The sequence below is a fragment of the Polyodon spathula genome, chromosome 11 (assembly GCF_017654505.1).
Source record: "Polyodon spathula isolate WHYD16114869_AA chromosome 11, ASM1765450v1, whole genome shotgun sequence".
Lineage (NCBI taxonomy): Eukaryota > Metazoa > Chordata > Actinopteri > Acipenseriformes > Polyodontidae > Polyodon > Polyodon spathula.
Window position 1 is genome coordinate 11,929,708 of NC_054544.1, and position 24,423 is coordinate 11,954,130.

General features: G+C 37.3%; 1 protein-coding gene across 4 annotated transcripts in view; it reads right to left on the reverse strand.

Moving 5' to 3' along the window:
• Window positions 1-3,049: 3,049 nt before the first annotated feature.
• LOC121322741 (cordon-bleu protein-like 1) overlaps window positions 3,050-24,423 on the reverse strand; it is a 39,340-nt gene continuing 17,966 nt past the window's right edge. For 3 of the 4 annotated variants that reach the window (XM_041262997.1, XM_041262998.1, XM_041262999.1), the window contains 12 exons: window positions 23,020-23,208; window positions 17,108-17,315; window positions 16,070-16,295; window positions 15,089-15,130; window positions 14,656-14,750; window positions 11,643-11,864; window positions 10,420-10,552; window positions 7,870-8,125; window positions 7,423-7,514; window positions 5,507-7,026; window positions 4,909-5,091; window positions 3,050-4,304 (listed from right to left, as the gene is read on the reverse strand). In XM_041262997.1, the coding sequence (XP_041118931.1) occupies window positions 4,227-4,304; window positions 4,909-5,091; window positions 5,507-7,026; window positions 7,423-7,514; window positions 7,870-8,125; window positions 10,420-10,552; window positions 11,643-11,864; window positions 14,656-14,750; window positions 15,089-15,130; window positions 16,070-16,295; window positions 17,108-17,315; window positions 23,020-23,208 (3,244 nt within the window). In that variant the 3' untranslated portion in view covers window positions 3,050-4,226. The remainder of the gene's footprint in view (window positions 4,305-4,908; window positions 5,092-5,506; window positions 7,027-7,422; window positions 7,515-7,869; window positions 8,126-10,419; window positions 10,553-11,642; window positions 11,865-14,655; window positions 14,751-15,088; window positions 15,131-16,069; window positions 16,296-17,107; window positions 17,316-23,019; window positions 23,209-24,423) is intronic. The other variant, XM_041263000.1, reaches the window with a different exon arrangement.

Genomic DNA, 24,423 nt, shown 5'->3' on the forward strand with positions numbered 1-24,423 from the left:
TCACTGTAAATGCCAGCCAATGAGCAATAAGCAAGAGCCTATATAAATGTGGCCTGCTCGCTGCATGGATTTTGTGAGTGTGTCCTGAAGCTGAGCTGTATCTAGAGAAAGAAGCATCCCTTTACCTGCTGTTCTAGCACTTAGTAAAAATAGCAGTTTTCACTGATTTCAGCTGCATCCTGTATTGTCTTCTTTTATTCCACTGCGGACCAGATGCATATCTGCTACACTGTGTTTTTAATTGAAGCTTGATGTATAGATATGCATGTACACAGGCTCACCTAATTTTGTTGCCAAGGAAACACTTGCATTTTTGAAGTACATAGACAGCATAAGGAATGAATGATTTACTCATGATCAGAACAAGCCTGCCGGTTGTGCAATCAGAATAATTTACATAAATATCGGACATTCTTCTCTTTGTCATCTTCTACATTAGCAAAGAATTCTCAGTACACAGATGACGCACTGCTTTACAATATGCTCTATTCTGCAGACATCAAAGAGCTCCTAAGTGCAATACAAAAATAATTTTGCATTTTTCCATTTCATGGCCTCTTGTAACCGATGGTACTTACGACTCGTTTGTTCAATAAAAAAAAAAAAAGTACAGTTAAAAAAGTACTGGTAAGAAACAGTAAAATTTTCAATGAAACCCATGTCAGGAAGCAGATTTCTCCCATCACTTTAATTTACAAATTTAAAATAATGACCAGCAGCTCCAGTAGAACAAATAATTTATTTACTCCTGCACTTCACAGATTACATGACTCTTTCTCCCAATAGTTTATAAAAAAAAAAAAAAAAAACATTTATTTAGTGACCAGTATACAGTACCTCTAACTCCTAACCAAGTAAAATTAAAATGAAACACCTATTTGTGGGTAAGGGGCGTTGATAGTTTCACTCGACCATGCGCAAGATTGTCCGCTCTGCAATACTCCTCAGCTTTAGCAAAAGACTGCAATACAAGACATTCTACTAGCTGCTTAACTTGAAATCCAAAGACCAGGTCCTGAGCTGTGGTTTGTGGCTTCACCACTGGAAGATTCCCTGACAGCTCTCTCTAGCACCCTTGTGTTGGCCGTCATGCTGTGCTATTTTATTTATTTCCCTCTGGGTCATGGAACTCCACTTTCAGTTCCTCTTATCATCAATTAATTCTGTTTACTTTTTTGTATGCACATATTGATATAACTAGGTACTACAGCTATGGGAATAAGTTTTGCATCACCCTATATAATGAACTAACTTTGCTTCATAAAGTCAAATGAAACCTGCTGAATAATTTTACATTAACATGCTGAATTACATACCATTTTATAGTTTTCCATTACAAAATCTAACATTAAATACTGTACTATTATGGCTTCTGGTAGACTTTTGTGGTGTCATTTTGTCATTTTTTTTAATTACATGTTATTAAATAAAAGATCTATGTTCATATAGTTTTTTTTTTTTTTTTTTTTTTAATGTTAAAGTAAAAGGATTAATAGTTCTGATTTTTTAATTCTTAAAAGTGTAATTCATTCTTTCTCTCACTCAAGATTCATTCCAAAATGATGACAAAAACAGACTCACCCAATTCTAGAGGCACGCCTTAGCGCAGGGCTCAAAGAGAGAGGTTGAGTATTTCAAAATAATTGTGGGTTCTTTTCACCCAGAGTGACTGGCAGGAAATATACCACGGCTAGTTGAACAAATATCCTATTAACCCACCTCAGTCAAAATGTGAGCATGAGCTTAGAAAGTTGAGGCCAATTATAGGGGACTGTTCTTAGTACAACTGTTCATGTGTGTGATTTGTCCTAAATATAAATAACAGTATACCTTATAAGCAGCCTTACCTTAATACCATTGTGTTGGTGAATTCACATTTAACCGGTCCACCCAATCAATCCTGGGCAGCACACCAATTATCCCATCATTGAAAAGGCATAACACTGTAAGAAGTTACCAAGTGGAAATTTCACCACTGTAGTAAGCAGTGTTTTTGGGGCACTGCCTCGTCAATTTAACATTTTATTCTGAAAACATTGTAAACCAATGGAACCAAAAATTGGAGAAATCCGTTATGTTGTTGTTCAATTGAAATAAAATATTTCACAGTCACTGCTTACATTATGAATGTACATGTCTTAACCTCAGCAATCGACTGTAAAAGTAACCACAATTTAATTTATATGGGACCGTGAGAAAAGTTCATTTGAAGAAAATTGAATAGTATAGAATGCAGAAAGCAAGCTATGGATTAATGAAAATACACTGAATAACATGTCACGGTCTCAAAAATCTGTCAGTGGAAATAGGTTAGGGTCAGTGCAGTGTATTTTCTGCTCTATGCACGCATGAATCACTTAACATCAAGGTCTGCTTCTGTAAACATGTCAGTTTATGAAAAAATATATATCACAAAATAGTGACACTGCAATACATTGGTAGAAATAATTTATTTATAAATTATTTTTGAAGTTAACGGCAACCCAAGAAACCTGATATTTAAACTTATTTGTATATTAAATAACATTACACCACCACTAGTTTCAGAAACAATGCAACTGCTTCATATATAATCATACTCAAAGTTTAAAAACTAAAACGTAGACACTGCTTCTGAATTGCATATTGTGTCTTACTTGGTAACCAAATCTGCAAAAACTGATTTATGTATTTGTTTGTTTTTATTGCGTTTTGCATTAAAGAGAATGTTATTCCCAAGACAACACACACCAAAATGTGTGCAATTAAGTTCCAGAGAACTTCTTGAGACAAAAATAAAGAATGTATACATTTCCGTTATATAAAACTAAATCATATCTTGCCCCCCCCCCCCCCCCCCCCCTGTCGTTTCATTGACATTAACAATAACTTGTAACATGTTTTGCATTTCATTCACTGAATGCCAATTCTTTGCTGTTGGTTCTGTTGAAACCCGTGCTAAATATTAACAATATCTCTAACTAATTTTTTAATGTATAAGCAGCACACTTTTTGTTTTTTAAAAGGCATGTGTGGCCTCAGTTCAACAAATTACTGTTTTTTCTTCTAACAAAAATGAGTCTACTGAAATGTTTAACAAGCTCATTTTTATCCCTGAAAATGTTTAAACAAGAAAACCAGGATGTTAGTTTTGGAAAGACAACCATTTTGGTTTAAAAAAACAAAAACCAAAACACATTTACATGTATATATAATGGCATAAAAAGCAAAGCACTCCACTATTAATGAATCGACTCATTTGCAATAATGGTTCACATAAATATACAGTTCCATCAGAAATTAATAAACCATTTGTTTTCTTGGATATTTAGATTAATTACAATTATTTAAAAAAATGAATTAAAACAAAGTAGTATACCTTTCCTGAGGTGTTTTACCAAAAGCAATCTTTCAGGTTACAAATATGTAGTATAATGCCAAATGTTTTAAAAGGCAGGAGACATTTTTACTTTGTATACCAAACAGATTCTTATGTTTATGGAATGACCCAATGTATTTTAAAACATCAGAAAAGTACGTTGTTAAACTTGTTCATGTTCAAAGTTGTTAAGTGATATAACACACATGAACGGGACAGTATGCTAGCTATATTCAACATTAATACTTGTTGCATGACCGTCCATGTAACAGCCACAACCATTTGACCACCATAACTAGACTTTACTTTTAATTTTAATTTTTAAAGAAATACAAATTATGTGATGGTTCAAGACAAAGACAAGGAAACAAATAAAGCAATTACTTTCTGACAGCACTGTATATTTAGTTAATTATTGCTATAGGATTCCTGGGCCTAGCACCTGAAAATGTGATACTGTAAAAATACAATTCACTTTCAAAATCAAAACATCGATAAAACCAAAAAAAAAAAGTCAAATACTTCAAGGCAACAAGTGATAGAAGTATATTTTTAAATTACATGACCAGCAAACCCATGGAAGCAAAATATAAAATATTCTTCTAATTTATATATACATATAATATCTTCAAGAATATGCAATTTTATTTGCAATCAGAATACTCTTATTTAGTAACAAGAATGTGAACAATTATTTCAATTATTTCTTCAGCAAAATAAAAATCAATATTTCAGAATTACAGTATTTCAACTCCACTGCAATCTTGAGTCACTCTACCTTGCATGTTTTGTACAATAAAGTACCTATTGATTTGGCGTTTATAATGCAGATTGTTAAACGTAAGCCATCAAAATACACTTTAAGTTGCTACTCTGTTGATGAAGAACAAGGTTGAGTTGGTATGGATCCTCCATTAACAGATATAGTATTCAATGCAGCTGGAACCTGGAAAAAGAACACATCAAAAGTGCCATTATATAAAACAGTGTTACAATAATACAGTACATGTGGATGCCAAATTAAATGTTGCACAGCAAATGTAAATAAACATACTGTATGGACACAAACAGCAACCCAAGAGCAAAGCTGTCATTCAACACAGATGTACATAAAATCTAGCTGCCTGGCTTGACATGGCATTACTAAAAATAATGTATTCTTGCAAATACTGGTACTGGCATTTTCTTTCTAAAGTGCTATATTACATTTACACAAATCACAGCAGAAATAAGCAAAAAGTCAAAGATGATAAATGTAAAAGCTATGTGGGGGGAAAAAAAATCTTGATTCATATGTGGTGGTAGCATGTACACTTAAGTATCGATATGGAAAAAAAAGATTTGCTATACCACATGGTTTATGGCAAGACTACAGACAACTAGGTCAGGGCACCAACTAGTGTAGCAGCCTAAAACACCATACTGTAACACAACTTTGAAAGAAGAACATCAATACTGTTTTAACTGAAAGTCTAAAATTGGCCAAACCCCTTAATGTACTAAAATGTACAGTAATAATTCAGCAGTTGCAATATTTAAAAACCCTTTACTTTTCTCAATTTGGCAGCCCCGTCTCCAGACAGAATAGCATCTAGGAGGGTGTTGCGGATCCCCTCAGGGTCACTAATGTCAGATACCCGGGCGGGAGTCCCATTACCCAGTGAAGTGCACGACTGGGCTTGGACCTGCAGCATCACCTGATTTCCCTCTTGTCTTTCCTGACAGTCATTTCCCTACAATAAAGATTATCAGTAATATTAAAATAAAGAGAACTGGTCACAAAAAGGGAATTCTTCAGGAGATGCGCAATCAAAAGGGACTGCCTGTGTGGTTGATCACGTGACCTGATTGGAGTCTAATTTAACCAGCACAGGAAGGGATTTGGTACATGGATGTAGCAGTAACTCTTACTTGTATAATGTTGCCTTTGTATATTTGAAGTATACAACACAAGCACACAACCAGGAATTTTCCATAGAAAAAACGGATTATAAATGATAGTATTGGTAAAACCTTATTTCGCACAAATACTTTTAGAAATCTGTTTATATTGACCTTGTGTTGAAGAGTTAATCAAGTTCATAGTCTATTACTTGAATTCTTCATATCTTATATTGAACAGCAAGAAAGGTGTTATTAAATACTTACCTGTAAAGAACTGTAAATAGCAGTAGATGATTCTTTTAAGACTGTGGACGATTCTTTCACCTCTTTAGTTGTAGAACTTTGAAGAAAAGATGCACTTTGCAATTCTTGAGAAGTGTGAGCCTTTAAAGACGATCCTCTGCTAAACTGAGAGCGCTTGACTGCCGAAGACACAGCAAGAGCAAAGGGAGTTGGGGAGGTAGAGGGATACGGTTTGGGAGCAGCAAAACTCCTATATTTAAGGAAACTCAATCCTGCCGACCCTTTATTAGGATAACTTAGGGGCCTTGAAACCACAGCAGCTCCTCCTTTTTCTTGAACTTTTTCTACTGATATTTCAGACAAATCAGTTGGTGGTGGGGGAGGAAAACTGGTTTCGTCTACAGTTTCAACAGTCTTGTCAGGTGTGGTGTCCTTCTCGTTTGCAGGGCTCTGGGGTTTCTCATTAGGACCAGGGCTGGTACACCCTGTTCCATGTTTACTAGCTGCTGAAGTTACATAATACCCAGGTGTTCTTTTTTGCTGTGGCAAGCGGAAAGACCCAGGTTTTGGTCTAGTAGCAGGTGGAATTTTCTTTTCTTTCACTCCCAACAGAGGTGGTGGCTGGTAGTGCATCTTAGATGGAGATAAAGGTTGGCCATCATTTGAAGTTCCTGCAGCTTCTTTCACACTTATTTGAGCTGCGTTATACCCAGATAGTGCAGCTTCATTATTAATTACAACATAGTCATTTTTTGCAGCCATCTCACTAGGTTGAATAGTCTCCCCAATATTATGACTCAGAGTCTCATTTGAATCAGAGGCACTCTGTACATTGGAGTACTGTGGTACCTTGGCCTTGGAGTCGATTAACGGAGTCAATGTTTCTAGATTCCGAGTCTTGTCTTGGACCTCCAGTGTCACTTCAACCTCATAGAACTTTAGCTTCTCCAAGGACTTTTGAGGCACGATTTTGTAAGTAGTCATTCCAATCTTTGGTATGTAGTCCCTTGTCGCCTCATTAGAAGGCTTTGGTTTAGGCTCAGAGTCTCTCTTGTAGACCACAGGGCTTTTTGTTTGGCAGTCAGCAGTCTCTTCATAGGTTTGAGGTGAATTACATTCATTCTCTGCTGGATTTAATTTCTTAGTTGACATATCCTGTGTCCATCCCTCTTGTGTAGTCAAATTGATATCAGTTCCAGTAGAAGCATGTACTTGTTTTTCTGAAGTTATAAAATGTGTTTTAATGATACTTTGGCCCTGCACCTCTTCGTTTGTCTCCTCATGTGCTGGGTCTTCACTGTCGATTTCAGCCGATGCCTGAATGGGTGCATCTATCATTTTCACAGATCTGGTAACAGTAGAGTTATTTTTAGGGTCCTGAATCTTTTCAAAGTTGTTTCTTTTTTCAGTGTCACATTCTTTACTGCTTTCATCTGCTGGTACGGCTATGCAGCTTGCTGTAACCTGTTGCTCTTTTACTGGTTCCTCGCTTGCAGTCACAGTGCATGTCTCCTCACTCTTGCATGTCACAGATCCCACTTCTGAAATGAACCACAGAACAAAAGGCTTTACTCTTGTGCAATTTGCACCATTTTTTTTACACAACTAGTAAACAGGTTGTAGATAACTCAAGGAATTTCTTGTAACAAGTTTTGTATTATTCTCTAATCTACAAAATGGTGAATTACAAAACACTACAAATTGAAATGTTAGCTTGGGGCTCAAGGGCAGGAACCTATTATTTATTTATTTATTTTTTATATGACCCTACAAAATGTGTATCTCAATTGTTTCAGATATAGAGATTAACATCTAACATTATACTTAACTTTACACTTAGACTTGAACAACAACATGAAAATAACCACAAAAAGAAAAGCGAAAAATCTACATGTACTAGCATACCCAGGATCAAATACTATGTTTTTAGAGCTTACCATTGTTTTGCAAGCCAGGAGTTACAGAATGCCCAGTAATTTCCTCAACACTGTGGTCACGCTCCTGGCTGTTTACAATGACGCTGGCTTGTCTGTCAAGACACAGGTTATTATTTTGTTTGAAATAAAAGTTAAAAGCATACCTGTCTAAAAAATGTAACATTTAACAAACTTGTTATTGAAAATGGCCACTAAGATAATGACGAAGTTGTTTTACATCATAGACATAACAGTTTTAACAGGCCAGCTGTATATATTTCCAACATTTGTGAAAATCTATTTGTACTACAGTATTTAATAGATTGATAAGTGCATTTTTTGTATATATAAAACAATCAGAATTTAACTGAAGCAGGCTCTTTAAAAATTCTGTGCAAATGCAAAAATGCATCCCCTCTCCTACTGCCTGTATGAGGACTAATAAGTGCTTGTCTCATGAGTTCGTACTTGCCATCTGTGGTCATGTCATTCCGCTTCTCTCTCTCACAGCTTTCAAATATAGTCAGGGAGCTCTGCATGTCTGCACTATCAGGTACTGATGTAGTTTCAATTTCCCGACTGTCTGATGGTAAATCAGAAGACATATAGGGGCAATGCACTCCCTGTTGTCCCTGCATAGTGGTTCCTGAATCCCCAGTGTTTGATGCAATTGCTTCATCCTTTTCGTTTATTTCCTCAAGGCAGTGCTGTGAGAAAACTCCAGCTGAACCCATAAAAAAAAAAGAAGAAAGCATAAAAAATAGATTAGATAATTTAAGTATCATACTATGCATTTCGTTAAAGAAAAACACAATCTCCACCCCAAATATTTTAAAACTAAATCACTACTTCTCATATAAAACATAGTGCACAAAGAGGTTATTACCCGCTAGATAATGGACCTCAGACAGTTAGGTGCCCTGAGTTGAAGGCACAAAGGAATGACAAGCTCAATTATCTCACAGGTAACTAGCACTGTAGAGGATATTAATGCCATTATAAACCGAACAAATATTACTTTCTGTGCAGTAAAAAAAAAAAAAAAAAAAAAAAACACACACACAACATTGAAATAAGTGTGCAGGGAGGGGTTTAAAAAAACAAAACACACACAATAATTTTGGGGGATTATTTAAATCATTTAATTAAAATTATATTGCTGTTATAATAATGCTCAATGTGTATATTAAATTATAATAATGCCTTTGTGGAATATATTTTTCTTCAGGACTCTGGTTACTTAAAAGGTGACATGGTGAACAGAAACATCAGCGAACACAAAGCACAGAAAGAATAAGGGTTTATCAAATTGAAACAATAGCAGAAATTTCTGGGAGAATATGAAAGATACAAAGTGAACACAGATACAGAAGTTGCATACAACATTAAAACACAAGTTTAATAAAACAAGAAAGTCAAGTAAAGGCGATTACATTGGATCAATTGGTGACAGAAAAGTTGCTAAAATAATCCGATATGGGATTTTAAAAATCTATCATCTAAAATAAATGATTAGCTTCCCTGTAAACTATTTTTTGAGTCTGATAGCTCTCCAGTTATAAAACAAAAACACATTCACTTCAGATAGCAAAAGAAATAAAGAAAAGAAAAAACAGCATGTCAGAGTATGGTATACAATCTCAGGTTAACAGTGAAGGGGTTTGAATGGACAGAAACAATCAATACAAGACACAGAAGAAGAACAGGATAAATAAAGACACCACCACACAAGGGAATGAGCTGCAAGGGTGAAAAGCAGAAGTTCAGAGCAGGTAGAGAGGACATGGAGCTTGGAACATTTCAGACATTCATTCACTTCCTTCTTGAAACTCCTCATTATCTGTAGATGGGAACAGAAATGTTACTCAGATTTGCAAATTATATGTACATGAAGTATTTAAGAATGGCATCTGCTCTTAGAACATAAAAAATGATTCTCATTCAGCCTAGCAGTATCAGTGCACTGAGGTCCATTAAACCATTACAAATAATTATGAACTTAAAACATTCAGCAGTCTTCAGCTGGTAGTGTGTATCAGTGCTGGCTGAAAGGCTAGGAATATTTTGCTGTTCACCATCAGGTACCAGATTGTGAGAGGCACAGCATGAAATGTAGATAAGCCAGTGAAAATAATAATAAAGCTGTTCTTTTGTCTGCAGAAATACATACAAAAAGTACTAATATGCAAAAAAAAACCTCCAAAACAACAACTTTCAGAAGAACATGTTTAAAGTTTTTAGAACGCATTCAAATTTAAAAAATGACTACAGGCTATAAAAGTATTCTAAAACTATGCAAATTAACGACACAGAGTACTGGTAACGATGATGTAATCACTCATGGCAAAAGCATCAGTGCACAATCATTTCAGTAATGCAAATACAGTATGTCAAGCTTGTGTTTTAAAAGGTGTTACAGAGCAAAAGCACCAGCATCAAAATCCACTAAAATTATTGTATTCACTGAAAACAAGTATTAAAACATCCCACATGGCACAGTGCAGTGCACTGACCTACTGCACAAACGGATATACTTTCAGAGATTTAATTTCAACATAATAGATCATGGTATTTTTCACATAAAGCAGACTTTAGAAAAAACATAAAACAAGTTACACAGAGGTGTATGAAAGCATGTATTTTTAAAACCAAGCATGAAACGGAATCTTCGTTATCAGCCCTTTTCCTCTCATATGCCAACTCAATAGTACTGAATCATGTGAAACACTAAGGCCATTGTTATCTTATTTTTCACTCCCTGGCACACTACAGTACATAAATCTGTCCAACTGTTTCTAGCAATATTTAACTAGGGTAACTTTACTGCTTTGATCAGAAACCAGAACCATATTTATTTCTTGAACTGTAGAACACATGTACTTTTTACAAATACCATTTACACATGTTAGCCCAAGTTAATTTACAGTACAAGATACAAAATCACGCTAAGATTTTGTGTTCATTAACATGTAACTATTGCTTTGCATTCATATTGGAATAAATCCTCATGAACCCTACCTTTATTATGAGTCTCCTGCAGGGGCTGTTCTTGTGCCACTTTGCAGGGAGGCGCTGGAGGAGGGGGGGCTTTCCGTTTGGTACTCCTCAGAGAGGATTCTGAGGATGCTTGTCTGCTTATTCCAGTAAAATCCTGAAAAACAAAAAACATAACAACTTATATAGCTTTTGCTTCATATGTAAGCATTAAAAACAAATAGGAAGGAAATAAGTTTGACTTTAATTGTAACAGTAAATGTTTAGAATGTCTAAGAGCAGACTCCCCTTCCCCACAAAAAAAAAAAATTAACAAATACATTTTCTTGGATAATTATTGATAAACAAAATTAGGCTTGCAAGTTCTAAGGAGAATGTTCAACTACTCCTCAACCTAAATCTCTTCAATATTGTGTTACATTTGAGTAACTTTATATGGACCGACTACTTTTACATCCAATGTTCAGAAATCATTCATATTTACAGCCCAGTTTTCTGCAGGTGGTGAAAAAAGTCTGAAACATGTTGTACAGACCAGGTTTTCATTCTAACCAGGTCCTACAATGTGCACCACACATAAAAGGAAGCATTCAAATTTACTCATTAAATCTGCACTAATTACCTATATATGTCATCAAGCTCAACTTTTTTAAACAGATACTTTCCTTCAATGATTTACATGCTTTTGCTTCTGTCTAATAATTGTGTGCACTCTAAAGAAAGAATGTAACATTACTCTTTTAAGCTGTCGTCCCAAATTTTAAACATGTAATAGTGTACAGGGATAGTAAAGTGGTAGAGCTGGCTACGGTGTTCATAATGACTGATCAGCATTTAATATACAGCATTAAATATACTGTTTTAATTGCAATTCAATGTATTAGCTCAATAGGCTCTTTGTTCTATGAGAAGTAGTAGCACGAATCATTTGACTAAAAGGAAGCCTGGTCTGTGTTCAGTTCTTAATTTCAGTTTAATGTAAATGCTGTTGAAAGGTGCCCTCTTCTGGCTTACTAGACTCATTGCAACACCTCATACATTTCAAAGTCTTTATCCCAGGACTTCAATTGTGTGAGATATAAAGTTAAGTTAAGCAATGGAGAACCACAGAGGGGTATACCCTATATTATATAACACGTGGAACATCTCTGCCATTCGTTCACTTTCATTGGGATTCCAAAATCACCTTGTACACCAATATCCTCGACAAGCATGTGACGTAGTGCACAGCTAAACTGGCCACTAACCTTCTCCCTGTCCGGCCGAGATGCAGGCTGTGTGTTCATCTGCACGTTGCTCAGGTCCTGGGGCATGCTCTGTGAAGCAGTCATTGGAGGCAGGGGCGCTCGCCTCTTCTTCGGCATGTCTGAAGGCAGTGTGCTGGAGCTGTATGTATGAGCACGGACACTTTGGGATGTCCGCATACCAGGTCTCTGAATCAGAGTAGGCGATGCTGGAGCACTCGCAGCCTAGAAAGAAAGAAATTGTGAATAATATTTTAACAGATAAAGTAAGAGTTCATTCAACATCAAACATAGCAAGTGTACACAACATGCTCTTCCAAGACCCCCACCCACCACATTTGAAGCAGGCCATATATTTTCTAAATAAAATGTAATTATTCACTGTGAACGTGAAAATATACAGTTTTGACTGGTTCGCTGTATTCTATACTGTGCAAAAACACATAGGCATTTGGGTAATGTTGTGTTAAATGCAACACATCAAATGGAAAACTGAAGCTGGAAGTTTGATTGGGGGGGGAAATAAATAAATAAATAAACTAGGGATGCACCGAATCCAGGATTCGGCCCGAATACCTGCTTTTTGAGCAGGGTTCAGATTCGGCGAATACTTTGGATTCGGTGAACCGGATCCGAATCTTAAATCCGAACATCCACGTTAACACATCCATCCAATGCGTGCAGTCCTTCTTTAAATAAAAGTCACAAATCCGGTATTGAAAGTAACGGTCGTACAGTATTTAATAACAAGAACACGTTTTATGAACTCTGTCGCAGCTCTCAACTCCTTTACTTGCGGTGCACGCACTAAACACACGCAGCTGCTGAATGCAAACATACCACAGTATGCAACAGCACAATTGAACAATATACGTTTTAGTGAATTAAATTTTCATTTCTGCAATGTGCCAATACAAGTTGAACCATTTGGGAACTTTGGGGTTTTATTAAAATATTTTTTAAACGATTTCATAGCTTATTTGATAGGTTTTACACACGCGGTGCATTTAAACCAATGTGGTTTTTATTTTGCAGGGAAATCATTCCGGTCACTCATCACGGTAATATTTTCCTCATAGCTCTCAGTCTCAGATCAGGTGACACAGGTTAAAACTCCGTTTCAACCTTTGTCAGTAGAAAATAGTGTTGTGGTCGTAAATCTTAAAGTACCGGAATGGCAATTACAATAGATTTTTTCTAACACAAATGATTGGAATTTACGTTTTATTTGTACATTGAACTTGAAGGATTTACTTTAATAGGTAACGCGTGGGTCTCGAATGCGACGTTGAGGCTACTCCCCCAGTGCTGATAGTGCCGTTATTACAGCCAAATTTGGCCTGTTTTGAAAGCATCTAGCGGGTTAATGTTGTCTTGGTTATTTTTTTTTTACTATTTTTTATCATGCATGTTTTTTTTTTTTCTATTCTTTTCTATTATGTCATCTCCAGCGCAGAGCTTCAATCACCACGCTGTAGTATATCATGTCCACCTCCCGACATTACTCTGGAGCTCTGCATCCAATACAATTACGAATCACACTAACGCTCAGTATTTTTATTCATCATCAACTTAAGAACTGTAATAACCCAAGATCCAAGATGCAAGAGTATAACTTTAATCACAGTGTCTTTATTAGAACAATCTGTTGAAACCTACACATTAGTGTTTTCCTAAGGACTTCCTCGACCCCACGGTATCCTAGGTAGAGGGTAAGTATGTAGGGCGCTACTGACCTCTAGTGGCATAACTTGAACTGCATTATATACATAAATATTCACATTACTACAAGAACTGTATCAGTACATTTTTTAAAATGTATTTTTAAAGATTATTTGCCAACAGTTTTGAACAATTTAATTGTACACTACATTCTGAATATTAGCTTAAATAAATAAACATTGTTTCATTGTAAATTGTGAGTAACATTACCTACCAGTGTCTTTTAATTTTAAATACAGGTGTAGCACTTATTAATGGTTTTGTAATATATATTAAAACTTAAATGCAAGGGCAGTTGTTCACTCCAGTCCCCGGGTCTGTGACAGAAGTACAAAAGAGTTAAGTTTAAACTTAGCTTAGCTTAGTTTATGGCCACAATCGTAGCATGCACTTCTGCTGTCAGCTGTCACCATCCCCATTGTTACCAAAAAAAAAAAAAAAAAAAAAAAAAAAAACGTTATCCTTCTTAAAGTAGTACTATAGTTTGTAACAGAAGTACTGATGTTCCTTTCAGTGCATCACAAGGACAACTGAATCAGACAATTGTGCGGGAGATTTGACTACAGACATTTAAAATACACGCTATTCAGAGACTCTGATTCTTATTCAATGGAAAGACAGAAAATAGATTGCTTCATTGATGCCAGCCACCCAAATCAGAGCGGTCTGGCTCTATAGAAGTATTTTCTTTAAAAAAATAAATTTAAAAAAAAAAGGTAAATGTTCTAGTTAGAAAAAAGTACCGTAACATTTTTCTGGAGCGTTCCGACTCGATTACACCACTGGTTATGGCAACAGTGGTGGTCTCCTTTCTTGTAATGGTAAAGTAAATAGTTCTGTATTTTGACGTTTCTGTTGTGGAGGGAGGGGGCTAGCAGTAAATTGTGTAAGTTTCAAACTGAAATCTTATTTTCAGGGATATATTTCCATTCAGTAATAAAAAATACTGTTAACTAAAAGGCTCAAAACTATAGATTGTGCGCGTCCTTTGTTAGTAGCTGCCTGTCTGTTCTTCATTCAACAGTTTCCTTCAGTTTTCTTGACAGTTTTTGTAGATTTGGTATTCAGCCGAATCGTTTGAGATGGACTCGGTATTCGGCCGAATCCACAAAACTTGGATTCGGTGTATCCCTAAAAAAACAATAATAATCTGATCGAATTTAAGCCAGTTTAGTTCCAAGTTGTAAATTGGATTAAAAAACAGCATGCACTACCATGAACAGTGTACATCAGACATTGTAACCTTTAAAAAGTATACTGGAGACAGAAAATCATGTTATCAAACATAACCAACCTGTTCATTTTTTTTCTTGCTTCTTCTAAATATATTAAAAAATCCTTTGTTTTCTTGCTCCTTAAGAATCTCACTGCTTGTTTGGGCCATGTTATCTACTTGAAACAAACAAAACAATAAACAAAAGAAATACAGTTCAGAAGCCATCTGCAGCAGGAACTGAAGAACTTGCTTTTGACTTCTACAAAACAGCTACAAAACAAGTCTTACTTTTAACCTTTACTGCATTATATCCACATTCTCAGATTTAAATAAATCCACATGCTTGTTATTTTCATAGGACCAAGGTAACAAAATACATAATTTTTATTTTGTAGTGTTTTTTCAAAAAATGTACTTATTTCAGAGTCTAAACGATAATTACCAAGTTCCTATATATATATATATATATATATATATCACTAATTTGATACATTGTTATGTATTACTGTACCTTGATGGACAGAAAAGCTGTGCACATCTGAAGAAGAAATGACTGGAAGAGAAATACAATGACAATATGTGATTGTGTACACAATAAAAATAAAATAAAAAAGCAGCCACCAATACAAACACAGGACAGTGCTATAATGACAGTCACCACGATTCATCCGTTTAGACAGTGGGCTTTTTTTTCTTCTACAAACTACCACAAGACAACCTTATGAAGCAAGATTGTCAAGCTGTATTATGTTTAGAGTACATATTTTCTTACTTCCAGAGATTCACAAGCCTATGAACCTATTCTTGATCGCCTGTTCTGCTGTACTGTACCTCAATAAGAGGACTGGATGCTGCCTTATACGCAGAATTCTTGGCACCCATGCCTACACACACACACACATACGCAGTTGGAATGTGGCTATCACTAATGACATTTCAATTATCTGGTGAGCTAAATACAACTGCGAAACTTAGCTTATTCTCCATACTCAACAGACCAGGAAATGGCCTCCCAGTTACAATTTAGATGAAGTTAGGAAAAAGAGGAAGCCATTACAACTACATACCAAACTATTTTTTTATTTAAATTTAAAAAAATATAAGTATACCATTTATCAACAAGCTGAAGTGATGGTTTCCAACCACACGTGTAATGTCACTATAAAAGGCATTTAAAAGACTGGACTTATCTTTTGGCAGTGCACTCAACTGTGGCTTATACTTGTGACCGCTGATGCTTGTAGAACATATTTAGTAAAGTGCAATAAGATTATAGAAGAACAATACCCTAGACAGGGAAGTTAGTATTACAACTCTATTAAAAAGAAAGCTTTTTTTCTGGCAAATAAAATTACACTAGGAATGTGTTTGTTTCTATTTTCCGAAATACAACACAGTATTTTAACATTTCAGCCACTGATAAAATTCTATTAGCACTACCGAAATGCTTTATCACTCTAGGTGCAATGCTGATACATGCAATGCCACTCACCTCCAGTGTCCAGTGCATACACTTCCCTTAATCCAAGATCATTGAGGGATTTTGTCAAGTCCAGAGCGTCCCGGGACTGTGCCTCTTTAAGTAATACAATGCGCTTTGGATCAAATTCACATTTTTCACTAACTGCAGGTATCAGTTGTTGAAGAGGTACTTGTGGACTAACTCTTAAAATGGTTTTTTGAGTCTTTTTATAGTTTATTACCAGCCGGACTGTTGCCTGTAGAAACCAAAAATGTCTTGTTAATTGAGCTGCTCTCCATGATACCCTGTTGCTGTTGTTCAAAACACAAAATTACTTTTTATTAAAAAAATAAAGAAAAATACTTTTAAAATGTATGTATTTAGGCTATCTGTAATATGAGAAACGTGACTTTGGATCCCTATCCTATTTACCTGATCACGGCTCTTTTTAAAAACTAAAAAAAGTTTGTTGTGTGGTGAAACTAAAAAATAAAATAATTCCAAAAATAAAAAAGGGCAGTGAAAAAAGATTGGTTCCCCATATGCATAGAAAATAAATGTGTGCTGCTTTCTTTAATTACCGTACATAAACACATACTTCAGTTCTTATACAATCGTCTGCACGTTCTTTTTAAAATTATTTCAATATAATGCCCTGTTGAAATCCCCTTTGATCTCCCTTTCCAGTGTGATACTTGTATGCACTGTTTATTTGTGCAGAATTTCCTTCCACCTGGGATTTTGGTTTTGGGTATATCAAATGGAGCTGTATTTAAGTGGCAGATAGCAAAAGGGTCCAATTCTTATGAAACCACTCTCTGAAATTGTAGCTGCCTAAAAAAAAAAAAAAAAAAAAAAAAAAACACCCCCCTTTTATATATACATTTTTTTTTTTTTGTTAGAGCATGTGTTTCAGGACTGGCCATGGGAAAAGACTAACAAGCAACCAAGACAAGGCGTATTTTCCAGTGTACAAAATCTCGATCTCAAGTACAGCAATATATACCAAGTTGCTCTTCACCTTATAGCATGGTGTCAGGCACCGAGACAAGTTTCAATGATTCCTACCTCAGGCACTACAGGGGCAGACTTCTTCTTCTTCTCGTTCATGTCTTTTGGCTTCAATATCACTTTTTCTGCTTCCAGTTCTCCTATCAATGCATTTGGTTTAAACTTGATTTGGTTTCTGTTAGTTGAGAGGAGTTCTATGGTATGGCTTGATGGGTTTAAATGATACTTCCCACACAGTACAACCAACAAGTCCATCATAGACTTGCTGAAAAAAACACAAAGGAAAAACAATGCAAATCAGAGGGACGTTGATCTTTCAAAAAATAAACTGAGCAATGACTCATCACTTACTGACAGCCCCCCACTTATGGTAGTGGAACACATGTATTCCAAGACACCTGTACAAAATTATGGACAGGGATTTTTTAATGAAATCCCTCAGGATTTTAGGGGAATAAGCATCTCATGCTTTATTGCCATTGTCTCATGCAGATTTGTATCCTGATCCCTAAATGTTGCTGCATATAATTTATTTAAGCCATGTACTTGCTAGTTGTAGATTTTGGAAACTAATCAAACTGCTTTATACTTTTATCAGCATGTACTAATGGAAGAGCACAGGCAATGCCCCGACTTTTCAACAGCACAACCTGCTGGGCTATTCCATACATGCACAGCAGATTAAAATTTTACACAGCTATAATCATTTTTGTTTAGTCTTGGCAGCTGCACCCCAGAGCACAATGAGTTTCATGCCGCGTCAGCCGTTTCCCAATGTGATGCCTGGTAGGACTTTTGTCTTTACGAAGGTCATAAAATGACTTACAGCTGGCACTTTCAATATAGTTTACACTGTCTGTCTCTAGAAGGTCATTCAATGCAATTCAGCAAGTTTAGATTAAACTGCAAATAAAGTGCCAGTAAAGAGAAGCACTCAAAACGACAGCATAAGAGACTTCAGATAGAGTACATGACTTCTACTTATTTTAATGTTTTCTAATGTCATTCATGACCAATATATTTAAAATATACATTGACTTCCATCACCTTATACAAATAAACTGTAAATGACAGCTTTCTGAAACATGGGGAGAAGTAATACACCACGATTTCCAGAAGAGGGCTCTGTACTCAACCACATTCAAAAACACTGACTTATTACCATAAAAAGCTACAGTATCAGAGCACTGCTTATTATAATGAACAAATAGTTTAATAGTCAATTTCTACACCACCAACTACTCACTAAGCATGTAACAATCACAAAAAACTATCAATAACAAAAGGGTAGACATGTTGGAGGTCAAATCAGGTTCCCTTTGAATTCGAAGACGCCCGCCAGTGATACTTTTGAGAAATGTCTGCTTGTCAGGTATTCGCTGAGCATTTTATACCAAAGCTGCCAATAGGCCCCTCCGCAGAGTGATGTCCTTTTTCTGGAGTTGCAATTAATTGCTGGAAGTAGGCTCGCAACTGAACGCTACACAACTTTGTTTCATCAAAAAAAAAAAAAAAAACTTGTCGATTGTAGAATGTTTCTAACAGTGCAGCTTTCTGCGTGTGTTTTCTTCTGTTTCCTCTGCTTGCAGCTGTGGAAACAATGTTAGAAGGGTGATCATGATTCCAGAGAGGCACAGCTATACTGTGATTCACTCTAGACTCTAAGCTCTTGGGCAGATCCGTAAACAACCATCTCCAGGTCTTGGCCCTCAAACAAGAGGTAGAAACATTACTTCAAAAACAAGCCATCCATCTAGTAGAACACACTTCCCAAAGAGAGGGGTTCTGCTTGAGGTATTTCTTGGTGCCAAAAAAGGATGGCGGCCTTCACCCCATCCTAGACCTGAGAAACCTGAACGGGTTCTTGAGGGAGAGGAGGTTCCAGATGGTCACACATTGCCACATCCTCCAGTCTGTCCATCCGGGCAACTGGTTTACAACAGTGGACCTGAAGGACGTGTATTTTCACGTTCCTACCTATCCAGCGCACAGGAAAAATCTCCACTTTGTTCTTCAGGAGAGCTTCTTCTAGTTCTCCATGCTGCCATTCATCCCCTCCTTAGCCTCTGCACATTTTGGATGCCACCCTAGCTCCCCTGCGGCTGCAGGGGATCAGGGTGATGAATTACTTGGACGACTGGTTGATTTGTTCCCAGTCCCAGGAAGGAGCAGTGGCCCACACTGCGATTGTGACAGAACTTCTGTTGAAGCTGGGTCTCTACCTCAACGATGCAAAAAGCCAATTAACGCTGGTGCAGAGTACAGTCCATTTGGGTCTCTGGCTGCATTCTCTTACAATCTGAGCCAACCTGAGCGGAAGTGTACGGATGGGAGTCATTTACAACCGTCAGGTGGTGACAACAGACGTATCCAACTCCGGTTGGGGGGAGCGGTCTGGGCAGGCAGAGGACTACGCAGATCCTGGTCGGGCCACTGGACATCCCTGCACATAAACGCGCTAGAGCGGACAGCAGTCCACCTCGCGCTACAACATTTTCTCCCTGTGCTTCGCAACAAACATGTCCTTGTTCACACGGCTAACATGTCAGTGGTTGCCTATACGAACCACCAGGAAGGGCTTCGGTCCCCAGGGTTACACCGCATGATCTGGGCACAGAGGCACCTCCTGTACCTCCGGGCTGTACATCTCCCGGGAGTGGTGAACTGGGCAGCGGAAGTTCTCTCGAGGGAGGGTCCTCACTCATCAGAATGGCAACTGCACCCTCAGGTAGTGCAGCGCATTTGGGAACAATTTTGCCCAGGTTGATCTGTTTGCCACGACAGAGACGACTCATTGACCCCTTCCTCGAGAAGGTCAGGAGAGGAGGCGACAGTTCTCCTGGTAGCCCCCAGGTGGCCCAGGAGAACTTGGTTTTCAAACCTCTGCCAGCTGCTATGAAGCCAGCCCTCGGAGGCAGACTCCAACTGTGGGTCTGGCCCCTGAATGGGACCATCTGTCCATCCTAGGGCTCTCAGACACACTAGTGAGTACACTGCAGAACACTAGGGCTTCTTCCACAAGAGCGTTGTACACCTAGAAGTGGAAATATTTTCAAAACTGGTGCATGGCCGGAGGCCATGATCCCATGAATTGCCCTATAGCAGTTATTTTACAGTTTCTGCAAGATCTGTCTGAGGCAAGTAAATCCACCTCTACATTGAAAGTGTACCTCTATCTGCTTGCCACGTTCCCATTGACTTAGTATCCCCAGGCACTCATATACTGGCAACCCTTTTTCTAAAGGATGTCCTCCCCAAATGGAGTTTAGACGTGATACTCGAGGCTCTCACAAAGCCCCGATTTGAGCCCATAGATACCATAGAGCTGAAATATCTCTATGAAGACAGCCTTTCTATTAGCTATCACCTCCGCTAAGCAGGTCAGTGAACTACAGGCACTGTCCGTGCGCAGTTCCTGTATGCGTGTTTGGGACAATGGAAACAGGGTATCATTGCGCAGGAACCCTGCTTTCCTCCCTAAGGTGATTACAGCTTTCCACTTGAATCAGTCAGTGGAAATAAAGGCTTTCCACCCTCTCCCTTTGCAGAGGAGTCAGTTAGGAGATTAAATTCCCTCTGCCCGGTTCGGGCATTGAGATGCTATGTGGATAGAACACGAGTGCTGCGTCAGTCTAACTAGCTCTTCGTTTGTCATGGTGAAAGGCCCCAAGGTCAAGCCCTCTCTAAGCAGCAACTGTTCCATTGGATTGTGGACAGGGTTTCAACTGTGTATACTAATGCCGGCCTACCCCCATCTGGGAGTGTGGCTACGCACTTAACTAGAGGTGTGGCTACGTCATGGGCCCTCTTCAGGGGTGCCTCGTTGACCGATATATGTACTGCAGCTAGCTGGACTACCCCGCAAACATTCACTAGGTTCTACATGCTTAATGTCGAATGCCTTTAATAGGCACTAGGGTCATTGAGGTTGCACGCTCACACCACCAACACTAGATGGCAGTAGTGAGATGTCCCGCAGATGCTGTCCACTCATTCTCCCTCATGACGGCTTTGGTATACTTTCCCAAAAAGTATCATTACGGTCATCTTCAAATTGAAAGGGAACGATGGGTTAGGGATGTAACCCCGTTTCCCTAAAAGAGAAAATGACCGCCAAACTTGTGAGGTTGCATCACTCGCATTCGCAGGTTCAATGCAAAAGAGACCAATGTCTCCGCGCAGTGACTATTTACACCATCGGTGAGGCGGGACCGAAGACAACACTCCGCAGAGGGGCCTATTGACAGCTTTGATATAAAATACTCAGTACCTGGCAAGCAGGCATATTCCAAAAGTATCACTGGTGGTAATCTTCTCTTTCAGGGAACCGGGGTGACATTCGTAACCTATCGTTATGTGTATTGTAGAAGGGAAAACAAAAGCAACCTTGCATTTATTTTATATAAATCATCCCTGGTATCAACTGAATGATACAAGACCAATTCCTTTTAAAATTACCACACGACGTAAACTACACCATTAGGGTAATAGACAACTGGAAATTCTGTCACCCCCTGAAAAACATTTGTCTTGAATCTAGGCATGAAACTCTAGTGGTTACTTTCTTTTGTTTGTATAATATGAACATGTGGGAGTGCCAGTAAACAATTTCTATGAGATATTAGTGTTCAATACAAAACAAGATTTGACTGTAAAATTAAAACATGCAAGAAATGAACAAGTCCCCAATCATAAAGATCTAGCACTTGGCTCCAAGAAAGCCTCAACACTGTTGAATCAGTACAAGAAAGAAAATGCTTCCACAAAGACAATACTCTCAGCCTAATGTTTTATCATATGATCTATTTAGTGTGCCAGTAAATGCTACCTATTAACAAAAATAAATACATCACAATTTTGAAAACCTATACTTTTTTTACACCTTGGACTCTAATGCAAACAAATACAATGGTTACTTACTACTAAACCTGTTAGAAATACCATTTGCACAGGTTTCCAGCAGAGTCTGACTATGGAATTAAGCCAAGCTTTAGGAAATAAAATGCCAACAATTTCACCTGTACAACAATGAACACTTTGTATCCCTGAAATACTTGAGGATCAAATTTGGAATTAGCAGTTTGCATAAAGTCTTTGAGGCTAAATCCTTTATAATAAATCTTGTAGCTTTTGTTGCGATTATTATTATTATTATTTAAAAGCTGAATTTCATTAGATAAATTAATGTTAGAAAATTAGGGACATATGAAGACCACGACCGCTGTAGTAGTATATTAGACCAGGCTGGAGGAAGACGCTGTTTTCATTCACAAAGCTACCAAGGCCATTTGTCCCAATGCATTCTGTGGGATTTACTTGATTGGGTCTTTGAGACTGCCATCAAGGACATTCAAATGGTATCCCTAACTTGTATGGCAATAGTCTGTTTTAATAGAAATTATGCAATGAATGCCAATAATTAAATGATTCCATCTTGAACGCAACATATTCCACACTTTTATCATAACCCGAATGAACTACAACAAGAGTGTGGAATCTGTTTGTTTAATGATCTAAAGACATAACTACTGCCACATCTTTCGCTGTTCAGATCATAAAAAAAGGATTTTAATTCAGACACATTACAGAAACTGGAACAAGAGACAGGTTCCTAAAGTTCTTTTAAATCATAATCCAAGGTACTCTTACATTAGGTAACCTTAAACCTACAAGTGTAACATATGCATGCTGAATTATCCAACCAAAACCTGAATGCAAAGTCTTAGGGAGTTTCTCCAATAACCAAAAAGTCTAAAAATAGAAGGAAAAAAAAGGAGCAAAAGAACCATTTCGCAACAAGGGCAAGAAAAATGTACATTATGTGAAAGGGAAATCAACCTATAATCAGGTTTTAGACATGTATATACCATTTAAAATAGTTAAATTACTAAATAGGGCTCCTATTCTTTCATGATCTACCCATTACCTTATAGGTTTTGTATTTTCACAATTGCACTGTTTGTCCTTACCTTCCATGTACAGTAGCAGACTTCTCTGCACCTCCTGGAAGAACCACTGTGAGAGTGATGTCCTGATCAATGAAGTTCTCCTTCTGATCCATGACTATGTTTGGAGATTCCACACTCTGAGAAACTGAAGAACCATCAAAGCGCTTTACTGTGGATGGAGGAGGTGGAGCCTTCCCTTTAGCAGTTCTCCTGTCATTAAGAAAAGCACTGTTAGTCTGACATTTCTGATTATATTACTAGGTTCTGTCACCACTTTAATGCTGTTTTATCCAAGTTCCAATTTTTGTAGCTTAAAATTAACTATGCCTTTCCATTCAAAAAAAAAGAAAGAAAGAAAAAACTGAAACTGAACAATGAAGTGATTGAGAAGAAAGCTGGTAGGAGTATTTATATTTGGGAACTGCAGATAAAAGGTCATTTCAAACAAAGCAAAAAACTAAAATATATAATTACAGTGTACGGAGAGTGGACAAAATGAAGGCTTCACTAATATATATATTTTTTAAATAAAATAAGAAACAAGAAAAATGCAGGGGTGGGGGACGGGGGGGCTAAGAGTCATGCAGTACTGTATGGACTGAGCATTTAGCTTTCACTTGATCCCCTTCCTTTTTTACCAGTTTAGTCATTGTTATCAACGTACTGAAAATGCAAATAGCAGGTAATTCCACATGCATTAAGCTCAGTTTTAGAACTAAAGGATTTTGCACCCCATGTCACAGTTGATACAAACGATAAGCAGGGTTACAGTGGTAGCTGTGCTGCAATCTCATTTGCCTAAATTGTCCTTGACAGTTCGAAACACTCCAATATATTTTGTTATGCCAAACCGTATTGTTTATTTGCCTGTCAAACATTAACCAGCGTCTATTGCTGTCTTTTACTCTTACCATTAGAACATTTGGACAAATGTACAAATAGGCACCATTAAACCATCACCTGCCTTAGTTTCGTTTTAACCCTTCTCCTTATGACAGTTTCTAAGCACAGTTTGCTGTTGTTTCATTGCCTCATTTGCTCTATTCTTTGCTTTGTCTATGGTCCAAATCCCTGTCCCAACTCCCCTGTAGCTCTTCCCTACAGGGCCTCTCTTTTTAATGTCTTTCCAGCTTTTGATTTTCCAAATCTAAATACCCCATATTGTCAATTACTTGCAGTCATTCAAACACTTAAAAAGGGGCTAGACATAGAACTCTTCCCTTCTGTCTAGCTTCAATTTGAAATTCATAAGAAAATATGTTTTACAAAAAATGATTAAAACCAAAAGTTGCAATAAATTAAATCTGCCTTCTTCAGAAAGATAGTTTGTGAATGTTCCAGTCATGGTTGCAAAATGCATTAACTCTTGAAGGAATACATGCTACAAAAAATTAGTTTTCAACAAGATCCTAGCCATACGAACAA